This window comes from Salvelinus fontinalis, chromosome 15, assembly GCF_029448725.1.
Source record: "Salvelinus fontinalis isolate EN_2023a chromosome 15, ASM2944872v1, whole genome shotgun sequence".
Classification (NCBI taxonomy): domain Eukaryota; kingdom Metazoa; phylum Chordata; class Actinopteri; order Salmoniformes; family Salmonidae; genus Salvelinus; species Salvelinus fontinalis.
The window spans coordinates 10,037,961-10,054,406 of NC_074679.1; the positions used below are offsets into that span (position 1 = coordinate 10,037,961).

The following is a 16,446-nucleotide window of genomic DNA, read 5'->3' on the forward strand; positions in this document are numbered from 1 at the left end:
CTGGAATTGTGATACAGTGAATTATAAATGAAATAATCTGTCTGTATACAATTTTTGGAAAAATTACTTGTGTCATGCACAAAGTAGATGTCCTAACCGACTTGCCAAAACTATAGTTTGTTTAAGAAGAAATTTGTGGAGTGGTTGAAAAACAAGTTTTAATGACTCCAACGTAAGTGTATGTAAACTTCCGACTTCAACTGTATACGGCCAATATACCACGGCTAAGGGCTGTTCTTAGGCACAACACAATGCCTTATTGCTATTATAAACTGGTTGCCCACGTAATTAGACCAGTCAAAATAAATATTTTATCATAACCAGATCATATCAGATCGTATACCACGGCTGTCATCCAATCAGCATTCAAGGATAGAACCACCCAGTTTATAAACGAGTTTATAACATGGGAAGTGAAATATTTGAAACCAGTTTAAAAAGAGAAGGACAGCTTTATAATGGCTGCTTGTTGTTACCCGTGGAGCCGAGGCCTTTGGTGGTTTGTCCGGAGGTGTGGCTTCGTCTGCTGGCTCCTCCTCATGCTGTAGACGACAACAGGAAAAACTGAGGCCGGGATTCAATCCGATGGCGGATTTGGACAATCAGTCATTTAAAGGTCATTTTCCGATTGAGCCGCCGACATAATGCAGTGTTTTGTGTGAATGTGGTCTTTGCCTTTAAGACTTGAACTGTCGATAACGTGCGATCGGATTGAATCCTGGCAATACAACAACTACTAATACAACATACCATAGCTGTTCTGAACTCCTGTTGAACTTGCACAGGATCCTGCAAGGACACGCACATTAGAAATACATTAGAAATACATTAGAAATACATTAGCAACGGGGAAGTGCTGACAGTGCGTCCATTCAGGAATTAGGAATGTTGCAAAATGTAGGATCTTAATTCGATCACTATCATTGCTGAGAATTTTCCTGCCCCCGCACGAAATGTAGATGAGCTTCATGATGTACATAAATTCAGTGAAATCCACATTAACACATGGCTATATTAACCTGTTGGGGATGGGGGCGCTGTTTAGACTATTTATGCTAATGTGGCTAATTTTTTAAACGGCTTCCCACAAAATCCTTGATCGTACAATATGCATATTATTATTATTATTGGATAGAAAACAGTCTATAGTTTCTATAGGAGTTGAAATTTTGTCTCTAAGTGGAACAGAGCCCATTCTACAGCAATTTCCCTGACATGGAGTCAGATTTGAGAAACGTTGGCCACTTTTCTGAAGTCATTTAAACGGGCACTGTCGTTGCTATGACTATACGGACACTTCTTACGTCTTCCCCTGGATGCCTTTACGTGATGACGATTCCAACGGGCTCGATTGCTCGTTCACAGGCCCTACAAATGAAAAAAACCTTTAGCTAGCAAGTCTTTTCTTGCTGCGTAACGCGCGTGGAAGACACCGACCCTCTCCTGTTCCAAGCATTAGTTTAGCCTGTTATATTTCTCCGGTCATCTTTTCACTCGTTATAGGAGTTACAAACATCACAAAGTAGTTAATTTAAAGCGTTTTATAGCAATTTATATCCGTTTAGTGCGATTTTGGGACATTTATTTTTGCAACGATGTGAAAAGTTGGTCACGCTTTTCAGTTCATCCCGAACGTAGTTGACATTTCCACATGGCAAGAGGACAGCTTTCCACCAAAAGACGATTTCTCCCAAGAAAGGATCCTTTGCCCAAGATACTGATGGAAGAACAGCTCAAGGTAGGACATTTTTATTATGATAAATCGTGTTTCTGTCGAAACATTTTAGTGGCTTAGGACGCCATGTTTTTTGACGTAGCTTCGCTTGGCGCAAACTGTATTGAAAAGTAAGGATAAATTAAAAAATGTAATAACGCAATTGTATTAAGAATTAAATTGTCTATCAATCCCTGTCCACCCTATATTTTTTAGTCACGTTTATGAGTATTTATGTATAAGAGTAGATCACTGTCTAAGTGGCGCAAGGACGTTTTCTTTACCAGCTTGTCTACATTTCACATTGTCTAACCATGATTTTGGTGGCTAAATATAAACATTTTCGATCAAACTGTATATGCATGTTGTAATGTGATGTTACAGGAGTGTCATCGGAAGAATTCTGAGAAGGTTAGTGAAAAAATTAATATCTTTTGGCGATGTTGACTTTTATCGCTCACTTTGGCTAGAATCAATGCTGGGCTGCTAATTGCTATGTGCTAAGCTAATATAACGATTTATTGTGTTTTCGCTGTAAGACACTTAGAAAATCTGAAATATTGTCTGTATTCACAGGATCTGTGTCTTTCGATTCGTGTATGCTGTGTATTTTTACGAAATGTTTGATGATTAGTAGTTAGGTAAACACGTTGCTCATTGTAATTATTCTAGTCCATTTGTGATGGTGGGTGCAATTGTAAACTATGCCATCTACCTGAAATATGCACTTTTTTCTAACAAAACCTATCCCATACCATAAATATGTTATCAGACTGTCATCTAATGAGTTTTTTTGTTGGTTAGGGGCTATAAATATCTTAGTTTAGCCGAATTGGTGATGGCTACTGGTGTTGGTGGACAAATAAAAGATGGTGGAATATGCTAATGTGTTTTTAGGTAATAGATGTACATCTTTACATATTGTGTCTTCCCTGTAAAACATTTTAAAAATCGGAAATGTTGACTGGATTCATAAGATCTGTGTCTTTCATTAGCTGTATTGGACTTTAATGTGTGAAAGTTAAATATTTTAAAAAAATATTTTTTTTGAATTTCGCGGCACTGGTTTTTCAGTGGGGGGGGGGGGGGGAGTGCCGCTAGCGGCACGCTGATCCTAGACAGGTTAACAGTGTAGCACTTTTCATGTAACCTACTGTTGGCCAGCTAACAGCCTAACCACCCATCAACATTATGGACTAAATGTTCACATCCTGTTGCTGCAGGATTATTTTGCTGCGACAATACTGGTCAAATCAAGATCACATCTGTATCTGTCTGAATACAAAAAGTCTGTCTGTCTGTCTGTCTGTCTGTCTGTCTGTCTGTCTGTCTGTCTGTATTCTTACCAGGTGTTTCTCCTCCTGCTCCAGCCACCGGCTGTCTGTCAGCATGTCCTCTCTTTGTCTACGAAGAGTATCCTCCACCCTCTCCCTCTCCCAGACAGACCTCGCATCCCCCTCCCCACATGGCTCCTACACACACACACACACACACACACACACACACACACACACACACACACACACACACACACACACACACACACACACACACACACACACCTGTTTGATGCCATGTTGTGATGTTTGAAAACATCTGTCTATAGGCCTTGAGTACAGCTAGATCCCCATACTGCACAGGCAGCTCAACTACCCACAATGCATTTCAATAGGAAGCAGCGGAGAGGTTAATCGGTCATCACTATGTGGCCAAATTGCAAAATCAGAAACCTTCTTAAACATCTGATTATGAACCCTAACTTTATAATAGGACGGTTATAACAGCTTGGCCATGTAGTGAAGTCGTGGTTATGGGTCTTACCCCGACACTGCATCGCCGTGGAGACATAGGATAGGCTGTGGTGACATCACAGGCCCTGGGGGGGCTAGCAAGGACAGGAGAGCTGGCACACAGAGAACCAGGTAGCTAAAACACACACCACACACACACACACACACACACACACACACACACACACACACACACACACACACACACACACACACACACACACACACGGCCATAAAAACAAAAGCGATGCGCCACAGCTACTTTAAAGTCACATGCTAGCGGCAGGAAATGCTGTGCACACAACAATCTCACACTAAATGGAACTAGCTAACACACAGTCTGTATTAACATGAAAATGTAGACCAGTACCAGAGTAGACTGTATATGTATGCCCTGAACTGTGCTACGGGACAGCGCTACAGGACAGAGCTACGGGACAGGGCTACGGGACAGGGCTACGGGACAGGGCTACGGGACAGGGCTAGAGGACAGCGCTACGGGACAGGGCTACGGGACAGGGCTACGGGACAGGGCTACGGGACAGGGCTACGGGACAGGGCTAGAGGACAGCGCTACAGGACAGCGCTACAGGACAGCGCTACGGGACAGAGCTACGGGACAGGGCTACGGGACAGGGCTACGGGACAGGGCTACGGGACAGGGCTACGGGACAGGGCTACGGGACAGGGCTACGGGACAGGGCTACGGGACAGGGCTACGGGACAGGGCTACGGGACAGGGCTACAGGACAGAGCTACGGGACAGGGCTACGGGACAGGGCTACGGGACAGGGCTACGGGACAGCGCTACAGGACAGCGCTACAGGACTGAGCTACACTACAGGGCTACGGGACAGGGCTACGGGACAGAGCTACGGGACAGGGCTACGGGACAGCGCTACGGGACAGAGCTACGGGACAGCGCTACGGGACAGCGCTACGGGACAGCGCTACGGGACAGCGCTACGGGACAGCGCTACAGGACAGAGCTACAGGAAAGCGCTACGGGACAGCGCTAAGGGACAGCGCTACGGGACAGAGCTAGAGGACAGCGCTACGGGACAGGGCTAAGGGACAGCGCTACGGGACAGCGCTACGGGACAGCGCTACGGGACAGCGCTACGGGACAGCGCTACGGGACAGCGCTACGGGACAGCGCTACGGGACAGCGCTACGGGACAGCGCTACAGGACAGCGCTACGGGACAGGGCTACGGGACAGCGTTACGGGACAGGGCTACAGGACAAGGCTACGGGACAAGGCTACGGGACAGCGCTACGGGACAGGGCTACGGGACAGGGCTACGGGACAGGGCTACGGGACAGCGCTACGGGACAGCGCTACGGGACAGCGCTACGGGACAGCGCTACTACAGGACAGCGCTACGGGACAGCGCTACGGGACAGGGCTACAGGACAGAGCTACGGGACAGCGCTACGGGACAGCGCTACGGGACAGCGCTACGGGACAGCGCTACAGGACAGGGCTACGGGACAGGGCTACAGGACAGAGCTACGGGACAGCGCTACTACAGGACAGCACTACGGGACAGCGCTACTACAGGACAGCGCTACGGGACAGGGCTACGGGACAGGGCTACGGGACAGGGCTACTGGACAGGGCTAAAGGACAGGGCTACGGGACAGGGCTACGGGACAGAGCTACGGGACAGCGCTACGGGACAGGGCTACAGGACAGGGCTACGGGACAGGGCTACTGGACAGCGCTACGGGACAGGACTACGGGACAGGGCTACGGGACAGGGCTACAGGACAGGGCTACGGGACAGAGCTACAGGACAGCGCTACGGGACAGCGCTACTACAGGACAGCGCTACGGGACAGCACTACTACAGGACAGCGCTACAGGACAGCGCTACAGGACAGCACTACAGGACAGCACTACAGGACAGCACTACAGGACAGCACTACAGGACAGCACTACAGGACAGCACTACAGGACAGCACTACTACAGGACAGCGCTACAGGACAGGGCTACTACAGGACAGCGCTACAGGACAGCACTACTACAGGACAGCGCTACTACAGGACAGCACTACAGGACAGCACTACTACAGGACAGCACTACAGGACAGCACTACTACAGGACAGCGCTACTACAGGACAGCACTACAGGACAGCACTACAGGACAGCACTACAGGACAGCACTACAGGACAGCACTACTACAGGACAGCACTACAGGACAGCACTACTACAGGACAGCGCTACTACAGGACAGCGCTACTACAGGACAGCGCTACTACAGGACAGCACTACTACAGGACAGCACTACTACAGGACAGCACTACTACAGGACAGCACTACTACAGGACAGCACTACTACAGGACAGCACTACTACAGGACAGCACTACTACAGGACAGCACTACTACAGGACAGCGCTACAGGACAGCGCTACAGGACAGCGCTACGGGACAGCGCTACGGGACAGCGCTACGGGACAGCACTACTACGGGACAGCGCTACGGGACAGCACTACTACAGGACAGCGCTACGGGACAGCGCTACGGGACAGCACTACAGGACAGCACTACAGGACAGCACTACTACAGGACAGCACTACTACAGGACAGCACTACTACAGGACAGCGCTACGGGACAGCACTACTACGGGACAGGGCTACGGGACAGGGCTACGGGACAGGGCTACGGGACAGGGCTACGGGACAGGGCTACGGGACAGGGCTACGGGACAGGGCTACGGGACAGCGCTACGGGACAGCGCTACGGGACAGCGCTACGGGACAGCGCTACGGGACAGCGCTACGGGACAGCGCTACAGGACAGCGCTACAGGACAGCGCTACAGGACAGCGCTACAGGACAGCGCTACAGGACAGCGCTACAGGACTGAGCTACACTACAGGGCTACGGGACAGGGCTACGGGACAGAGCTACGGGACAGGGCTACGGGACAGCGCTACGGGACAGAGCTACGGGACAGCGCTACGGGACAGCGCTACGGGACAGCGCTACGGGACAGCGCTACGGGACAGCGCTACGGGACAGAGCTACGGGAAAGCGCTACGGGACAGCGCTAAGGGACAGCGCTACGGGACAGAGCTAGAGGACAGCGCTACGGGACAGCGCTACGGGACAGCGCTACGGGACAGCGCTACGGGACAGCGCTACGGGACAGCGCTACGGGACAGCGCTACGGGACAGCGCTACGGGACAGCGCTACAGGACAGCGCTACAGGACAGCGCTACAGGACAGCGCTACGGGACAGGGCTACGGGACAGCGTTACGGGACAGGGCTACAGGACAAGGCTACAGGACAAGGCTACGGGACAAGGCTACGGGACAGGGCTACGGGACAGGGCTACGGGACAGGGCTACGGGACAGGGCTACGGGACAGGGCTACAGGACAGGGCTACAGGACAGGGCTACAGGACAGGGCTACAGGACAGCGGTACAGGACAGGGCTACAGGACAGCGCTACTACAGGACAGCGCTACAGGACAGCACTACTACAGGACAGCGCTACAGGACAGCGCTACAGGACAGCGCTACCGGACAGCGCTACGGGACAGAGCTACGGGACAGCGCTACGGGACAGAGCTACGGGACAGCGCTAAGGGACAGCGCTAAGGGACAGCGCTAAGGGACAGCGCTAAGGGACAGCGCTACGGGACAGAGCTACGGGACAGAGCTAGAGGACAGGGCTAAGGGACAGCGCTACGGGACAGCGCTACGGGACAGCGCTACGGGACAGCGCTACGGGACAGCGCTACGGGACAGCGCTACGGGACAGCGCTACGGGACAGCGCTACAGGACAGCGCTACTACAGGACAGCGCTACGGGACAGCGCTACGGGACAGGGCTACAGGACAGAGCTACGGGACAGCGCTACGGGACAGCGCTACGGGACAGCGCTACGGGACAGCGCTACAGGACAGGGCTACGGGACAGGGCTACAGGACAGAGCTACGGGACAGCGCTACTACAGGACAGCACTACGGGACAGCGCTACTACAGGACAGCGCTACGGGACAGGGCTACGGGACAGGGCTACGGGACAGGGCTACAGGACAGGGCTACGGGACAGGGCTACGGGACAGGGCTACGGGACAGAGCTACGGGACAGCGCTACAGGACAGGGCTACGGGACAGGGCTACTGGACAGCGCTACGGGACAGCGCTACGGGACAGGACTACGGGACAGGGCTACGGGACAGGGCTACTGGACAGGGCTACGGGACAGGGCTACAGGACAGAGCTACGGGACAGAGCTACAGGACAGCGCTACGGGACAGCGCTACTACAGGACAGCGCTACGGGACAGCACTACTACAGGACAGCGCTACAGGACAGCGCTACAGGACAGCACTACAGGACAGCACTACAGGACAGCACTACAGGACAGCACTACAGGACAGCACTACAGGACAGCACTACAGGACAGCACTACTACAGGACAGCGCTACAGGACAGGGCTACTACAGGACAGCGCTACAGGACAGCACTACTACAGGACAGCGCTACTACAGGACAGCACTACAGGACAGCACTACTACAGGACAGCACTACAGGACAGCACTACTACAGGACAGCGCTACTACAGGACAGCACTACAGGACAGCACTACAGGACAGCGCTACAGGACAGCACTACAGGACAGCACTACTACAGGACAGCACTACAGGACAGCACTACTACAGGACAGCGCTACAGGACAGCGCTACTACAGGACAGCACTACTACAGGACAGCGCTACTACAGGACAGCACTACTACAGGACAGCACTACTACAGGACAGCACTACTACAGGACAGCACTACTACAGGACAGCGCTACAGGACAGCACTACTACAGGACAGCACTACTACAGGACAGCATTACTAAAGGACAGCGCTACAGTACAGCACTACTACAGGACAGCACTACGGGACAGCACTACTACAGGACAGCGCTACAGGACAGCGCTACGGGACAGCGCTACGGGACAGCGCTACGGGACAGCACTACGGGACAGCACTACTACGGGACAGCGCTACGGGACAGCACTACTACAGGACAGCGCTACGGGACAGCGCTACGGGACAGCACTACAGGACAGCACTACAGGACAGCACTACTACAGGACAGCACTACTACAGGACAGCGCTACAGGACAGCACTACGGGACAGCGCTACGGGACAGCACTACTACGGGACAGCGCTACGGGACAGCGCTACGGGACAGGGCTACGGGACAGCGCTACGGGACAGCACTACTACAGGACAGCGCTACAGGACAGGGCTACGGGACAGGGCTACGGGACAGCGCTACGGGACAGCACTACTACAGGACAGCGCTACTACAGGACAGCGCTACTACAGGACAGCGCTACAGGACAGCACTACAGGACAGCACTACGGGACAGCGCTACGGGACAGCACTACTACGGGACAGCACTAATACAGGACAGCACTAATACAGGACAGCACTAATACAGGACAGCACTACTACAGGACAGCGCTACAGGACAGCACTACAGGACAGCACTACTACGGGACAGCACTACTACGGGACAGCACTACTACGGGACAGCACTACTACAGGACAGCACTACTACAGGACAGCGCTACGGGACAGCGCTACGGGACAGCGCTACGGGACAGCACTACTACGGGACAGCACTACTACAGGACAGCACTACTACAGGACAGCACTACTACAGGACAGCACTACTACAGGACAGCGCTACAGGACAGCACTACGGGACAGCGCTACAGGACAGCACTACGGGACAGCACTACTACAGGACAGCGCTACAGGACAGCGCTACAGGACAGCACTACGGGACAGCGCTATGGGACAGCGCTACAGGACAGCACTACTACAGGACAGCGCTACAGGACAGCGCTACAGGACAGCGCTACAGGACAGCACTACTACAGGACAGCACTACTACAGGACAGGGCTACTACAGGACAGGGCTACAGGACAGCGCTACAGGACAGGGCTACGGGACAGCGCTACAGGACAGCGCTACAGGACAGGGCTACGGGACAGCGCTACAGGACAGCACTACTACAGGACAGCGCTACAGGACAGCGCTAAAGGACAGCGCTACAGGACAGCGCTACAGGACAGGGCTACGGGACAGCACTACTACGGGACAGCGCTACAGGACAGGGCTACGGGACAGCACTACTACAGGACAGCGCTACAGGACAGGGCTACAGGACAGCGCTACAGGACAGCGCTACAGGACAGCGCTACAGGACAGCGCTACAGGACAGCGCTACGGGACAGCGCTACGGGACAGCGCTACAGGACAGGGCTACGGGACAGCGCTACAGGACAGGGCTACGGGACAGCGCTACGGGACAGCGCTACAGGACAGCACTACTACAGGACAGCGCTACAGGACAGCGCTACGGGACAGCGCTACGGGACAGCGCTACGGGACAGGGCTACGGGACAGCACTACTACGGGACAGCGCTACAGGACAGGGCTACGGGACAGCACTACTACAGGACAGCGCTACAGGACAGCGCTACAGGACAGCGCTACAGGACAGCGCTACAGGACAGCGCTACAGGACAGCGCTACAGGACAGCGCTACAGGACAGCGCTACAGGACAGCGCTACAGGACAGCGCTACAGGACAGCGCTACAGGACAGCGCTACAGGACAGCGCTACAGGACAGCGCTACGGGACAGAGCATAGCAGGTCTTACTCCACTTTCACATACTGTTGAGCTACCTGTATTCTCATGCCAGGCCTGAGGGTGTTGCTCTGGAAACCAGGTTTCCTTGATGGCTACGAGAGAGAGAGAAGGAGAGAGAGAGAGAGAGAGAGAGGAGAGGAGAGGAGAGGAGAGGAGAGGAGAGAAGGAAGGAGAGAGAGAGAGGGGAAGGAAGGAGAGAGAGGAGGAGAGAAGGAGAGAGAGAGAGAGCGGAGGAGAGGAGAGGAGAGAAGGAGAGAGAGAGAGGAGAGGGAGAGAGAGGAGAGGAGAAGGAAGGAGGAGAGGAGGAGGAGAGAGAGAGGAGGAGAGGAGGAGGAGAGAGAGAGGAGGAGAGGGAAGGAGAGAGGAGAGGGAAGGAGAGAGAGGGAGGAGAGAAGGAGAGAGGAGGAGAGGAGAAGGAGAGAGGAGGAGAGGAGAAGGAGAGGAGAGGGAGAGAGGGAGGAGAGGAGAAGGAAGGAGCGAGAGAGAGAGGAGAGAAGGAGGAGAGAGAGAGGAGGAGAGGAGAAGGAGAGAGAGAAGAGAGGAGAAGGAAGGAGAGAGAGAGAGAGAGAGGAGAGAAGGAGAGATAGAGGAGGAGAGGAGGAGGAGAGAGAGAGGAGGAGAGGAGAAGGAAGGAGAGAGAGAGAGAGAGAGGAGAAGGAGAGGGAGTTAGGCTGTGTATATGGGAGTATATCATCTGTGTGTGTGGATGTGATGACGGCTTGCGGGTGGTTGGAGAATTTGTCAGTCAGACACACACACATTTTTTTTTTTTTTGCATATCTAAGCATAGCTCTTGAGCTATCTGTATCCCCCTAACTGGTGGTTACTTTTTTAAAAAAAATACCAACCTTGCCAGCTAAGATAGTTAGACAAGCTTGATAGATAGCTTGAAATTGCCTCTTGGTAGCTAGTTTTGATGTTGGAAGATTGGGAACCTATCTGAACTAAAGCCAACTTCATACGCCTCTGTGTGGGTGTGTTTACTACTCCTCTGTGTGGGTGTGCTTACTCCTCCTCTGTGTGGGTGTGTTTACTACTCCTCTGTGTGGGTGTGTTTACTACTCCTCTGTGTGTGGGTGTGTTTACTACTCCTCTGTGTGTGGGTGTGTTTACTACTCCTCTGTGTGTGGGTGTGTTTACTACTCCTCTGTGTGTGGGTGTGTTTACTACTCCTCTGTGTGGGTGTGCTTACTCCTCCTCTGTGTGGGTGTGTTTACTACTCCTCTGTGTGGGTGTGTTTACTACTCCTCTGTGTGGGTGTGCTTACTACTCCTCTGTGTGGGTGTGCTTACTACTCCTCTGTGTGTGGGTGTGTTTACTACTCCTCTGTGTGGGTGTGTTTACTACTCCTCTGTGTGGGTGTGTTTACTACTCCTCTGTGTGGGTGTGTTTACTACTCCTCTGTGTGGGTGTGTCTACTCCTCCTCTGTGTGGGTGTGTTTACTACTCCTCTGTGTGGGTGTGTTTACTACTCCTCTGTGTGGGTGTGTTTACTACTCCTCTGTGTGGGTGTGTTTACTACTCCTCTGTGTGGGTGTGTCTACTCCTCCTCTGTGTGGGTGTGTTTACTACTCCTCTGTGTGGGTGTGTTTACTACTCCTCTGTGTGGGTGTTTACTACTCCTCTGTGTGTGGGTGTGTTTACTACTCCTCTGTGTGTGGGTGTGTTTACTACTCCTCTGTGTGTGGGTGTGTTTACTACTCCTCTGTGTGTGGGTGTGTTTACTACTCCTCTGTGTGGGTGTGTTTACTACTCCTCTGTGTGGGTGTGTTTACTACTCCTCTGTGTGGGTGTGTTTACTACTCCTCTGTGTGGGTGTGTTTACTACCCCTCTGTGTGGGTGTGTTTACTACTCCTCTGTGTGGGTGTGTTTACTACTCCTCTGTGTGGGTGTGTTTACTACTCCTCTGTGTGGGTGTGTTTACTACTCCTCTGTGTGGGTGTGTTTACTACTCCTCTGTGTGGGTGTGTTTACTCCTCCTCTCTGTGGGTGTGTTTACTACTCCTCTGTGTGGGTGTGTTTACTCCTCTGTGTGGGTGTGTTTACTCCTCTGTGTGGGTGTGTTTACTCCTCTGTGTGGGTGTGTTTACTACTCCTCTGTGTGGGTGTGTTTACTCCTCTGTGTGGGTGTGTTTACTCCTCTGTGTGGGTGTGTTTACTACTCCTCTGTGTGGGTGTGTTTACTCTTCTGTGTGGGTGTGTTTACTACGCCTCTGTGTGGGTGTGTTTACTCCTCCTCTGTGTGGGTGTGTTTACTACTCCTCTGTGTGTGGGTGTGTTTACTACTCCTCTGTGTGGGTATGTTTACTACTCCTCTGTGTGGGTGTGTTTACTACTCCTCTGTGTGGGTGTGTTTACTCCTCCTCTCTGTGTGGGTGTGTTTACTACTCCTCTCTGTGTGGGTGTGTTTACTACTCCTCTGTGTGGTTTGTTAACTTCTCCTCTGTGTGGGTGTGTTTACTACTCCTCTGTGTGGATGTGTTTACTACGTCTCTGTGTGGGTGTGTTTACTACGTCTCTGTGTGGGTGTGTTTACTACTCCTCTGTGTGGGTGTGTTTACTACTCCTCTGTGTGGGTGTGTTTACTACTCCTCTGTGTGGATGTGTTTACTACTCCTCTGTGTGGATGTGTTTACTACTCCTCTGTGTGTGGGTGTGTCTACTCCTCCTCTGTGTGGGTGTGTTTACTCCTCTGTGTGGGTGTGTTTACTCCTCTGTGTGGGTGTGTTTACTCCTCTGTGTGGGTGTGTTTACTCCCGTGTGTGGGTGTGTTTACTACTCCTCTGTGTGGGTATTTACTACTCCTCTGTGTGGGTGTGTTTACTACTCCTCTGTGTGTGGGTGTGTTTACTACTCCTCTGTGTGGGTATTTACTACTCCTCTGTGTGGGTGTGTTTACTACTCCTCTGTGTGTGGGTGTGTTTACTACTCCTCTGTGTGGGTGTGTTTACTAGTCCTCTGTGTGTGGGTGTGTTTACTACTCCTCTGTGTGGGTGTGTTTACTACTCCTCTGTGTGTGGGTGTGTTTACTACTCCTCTGTGTGTGGGTGTGTTTACTACTCCTCTGTGTGTGGGTGTGTTTACTACTCCTCTGTGTGTGGGTGTGTTTACTACTCCTCTGTGTGTGGGTGTGTTTACTACTCCTCTGTGTGGGTGTGTTTACTACTCCTCTGTGTGGGTGTGTTTACTACTCCTCTGTGTGGGTGTGTTTACTACTCCTCTGTGTGGGTGTGTTTACTACTCCTCTGTGTGGGTGTGTTTACTCCTCCTCTCTGTGTGGGTGTGTTTACTACGTCTCTGTGTGGTTTGTTTACTCCTCCTCTGTGTGGATGTGTTTACTACGTCTCTGTGTGGGTGTGTTTACTACGCCTCTGTGTGGGTGTGTTTACTACGCCTCTGTGTGGGTGTGTTTACTACGCCTCTGTGTGGGTGTGTTTACTACTCCTCTGTGTGGGTGTGTTTACTACTCCTCTGTGTGGGTGTGTTTACTACTCCTCTGTGTGGATGTGTTTACTACTCCTCTGTGTGTGGGTGTGTTTACTCCTCCTCTCTGTGAGGGTGTGTTTACTACTCCTCTGGGTGGGTGTTTTTACTACTCCTCTGTGTGGATGTGTTTACTACGTCTCTGTGTGGGTGTGTTTACTACGCCTCTGTGTGGGTGTGTTTACTACCCCTCTGTGTAGGTGTGTTTACTACTCCTCTGTGTGGGTGTGTTTACTCCTCCTCTCTGTGGGTGTGTTTACTACTCCTCTGTGTGGGTGTGTTTACTACTCCTCTGTGTGGGTGTGTTTACTACTCCTCTGTGTGGGTGTGTTTACTACTCCTCTGTGTGGGTGTGTTTACTCCTCTGTGTGGGTGTGTTTACTACTCCTCTGTGTGGGTGTGTTTACTCCTCCTCTGTGTGGGTGTGTTTACTCCTCCTCTCTGTGTGGGTGTGTTTACTACTCCTCTGTGTGGGTGTGTTTACTACTCCTCTGTGTGGTTTGTTTACTCCTCCTCTGTGTGGTTTGTTTACTCCTCCTCTCTGTGTGAGTGTGTTAACTCTTCCTCTGTGTGGGTGTGTTTACTCCTCCTCTGTGTGGGTGTGTTTACTACTCCTAAGGGTGGATGTGTTTACTACTCCTAAGGGTGGATGTGTTTACTACTCCTCTGTGTGGATGTGTTTACTACGTCTCTGTGTGGGTGTGTTTACTACGCCTCTGTGTGGGTGTGTTTACTACGCCTCTGTGTGGGTGTGTTTACTACTCCTCTGTGTGGGTGTGCTTACTACTCCTCTGTGTGTGGGTGTGTTTACTACTCCTCTGTGTGGGTGTGTTTACTACTCCTCTGTGTGGGTGTGTTTACTACTCCTCTGTGTGGGTGTGTTTACTACTCCTCTGTGTGGGTGTGTTTACTACTCCTCTGTGTGGGTGTGTTTACTACTCCTCTGTGTGGGTGTGTTTACTCCTCTGTGTGGGTGTGTTTACTCCTCTGTGTGGGTGTGTTTACTACTCCTCTGTGTGGGTGTGTTTACTACTCCTCTGTGTGGGTGTGTTTACTACTCCTCTGTGTGGGTGTGTTTACTACTCCTCTGTGTGTGGGTGTGTTTACTACTCCTCTGTGTGTGGGTGTGTTTACTACTCCTCTGTGTGTGGGTGTGTTTACTACTCCTCTGTGTGGGTGTGTTTACTACTCCTCTGTGTGGGTGTGTTTACTACTCCTCTGTGTGGGTGTGTTTACTACTCCTCTGTGTGTGGGTGTGTTTACTACTCCTCTGTGTGTGGGTGTGTTTACTACTCCTCTGTGTGGGTGTGTTTACTACTCCTCTGTGTGGGTGTGTTTACTACTCCTCTGTGTGGGTGTGTTTACTACTCCTCTGTGTGGGTGTGTTTACTCCTCCTCTCTGTGTGGGTGTGTTTACTACGTCTCTGTGTGGGTGTGTTTACTCCTCCTCTGTGTGGGTGTGTTTACTACGCCTCTGTGTGGGTGTGTTTACTACGCCTCTGTGTGGGTGTGTTTACTACGCCTCTGTGTGGGTGTGTTTACTACTCCTCTGTGTGGGTGTGTTTACTACTCCTCTGTGTGGGTGTGTTTACTACTCCTCTGTGTGGGTGTGTTTACTACTCCTCTGTGTGGTTTGTTTACTCCTCCTCTCTGTGTGAGTGTGTTAACTCTTCCTCTGTGTGGGTGTGTTTACTACTCCTCTGTGTGGGTGTGTCTACTCCTCCTCTGTGTGGGTGTGTTTACTACTCCTAAGGGTGGATGTGTTTACTACTCCTAAGGGTGGATGTGTTTACTACTCCTCTGTGTGGATGTGTTTACTACGTCTCTGTGTGGGTGTGTTTACTACGCCTCTGTGTGGGTGTGTTTACTACTCCTCTGTGTGGGTGTGCTTACTACTCCTCTGTGTGTGGGTGTGTTTACTACTCCTCTGTGTGGGTGTGTTTACTACTCCTCTGTGTGGGTGTGTTTACTACTCCTCTGTGTGGGTGTGTTTACTACTCCTCTGTGTGGGTGTGTTTACTACTCCTCTGTGTGGGTGTGTCTACTCCTCCTCTGTGTGGGTGTGTTTACTCCTCCTCTGTGTGGGTGTGTTTACTCCTCTGTGTGGGTGTGTTTACTACTCCTCTGTGTGGGTGTGTTTACTACTCCTCTGTGTGGGTGTGTTTACTACTCCTCTGTGTGTGGGTGTGTTTACTACTCCTCTGTGTGTGGGTGTGTTTACTACTCCTCTGTGTGTGGGTGTGTTTACTACTCCTCTGTGTGGGTGTGTTTACTACTCCTCTGTGTGGGTGTGTTTACTACTCCTCTGTGTGGGTGTGTTTACTCCTCCTCTCTGTGTGGGTGTGTTTACTACGTCTCTGTGTGGGTGTGTTTACTACGTCTCTGTGTGGGTGTGTTTACTCCTCCTCTGTGTGGGTGTGTTTACTACGCCTCTGTGTGGGTGTGTTTACTACGCCTCTGTGTGGGTGTGTTTACTACTCCTCTGTGTGGGTGTGTTTACTACTCCTCTGTGTGGGTGTGTTTACTACTCCTCTGTGTGGGTGTGTTTACTCCTCCTCTGTGTGGGTGTGTCTACTCCTCCTCTGTGTGGGTGTGTTTACTACTCCTCTGTGTGGATGTGTTTACTACTCCTCTGTGTGTGGGTGTGTTTACTCCTCCTCTCTGTGAGGGTGTGTTTACTACTCCTCTGTGTGGGTGTTTTTACTACTCCTCTGTGTGGATGTGTTTACTACGTCTCTGTGTGGGTGTGTTTACTACGCCTCTGTGTGGGTGT

General features: G+C 51.7%; 1 protein-coding gene across 2 annotated transcripts in view; it reads right to left on the reverse strand.

Moving 5' to 3' along the window:
- Positions 1 to 16,446, reverse strand: part of ptk2ba (protein tyrosine kinase 2 beta, a) — a 58,537-nt gene that overhangs the window by 9,084 nt on the left and 33,007 nt on the right. Inside the window, exons 23-27 of one of the 2 annotated variants that reach the window (XM_055862679.1) lie at positions 10,225 to 10,281; positions 3,536 to 3,640; positions 3,061 to 3,186; positions 751 to 789; positions 477 to 542 (exon numbers count right to left, since the gene is read on the reverse strand). In XM_055862679.1, the coding sequence (XP_055718654.1) occupies positions 477 to 542; positions 751 to 789; positions 3,061 to 3,186; positions 3,536 to 3,640; positions 10,225 to 10,281 (393 nt within the window). The remainder of the gene's footprint in view (positions 1 to 476; positions 543 to 750; positions 790 to 3,060; positions 3,187 to 3,535; positions 3,641 to 10,224; positions 10,282 to 16,446) is intronic. The other variant, XM_055862680.1, reaches the window with a different exon arrangement.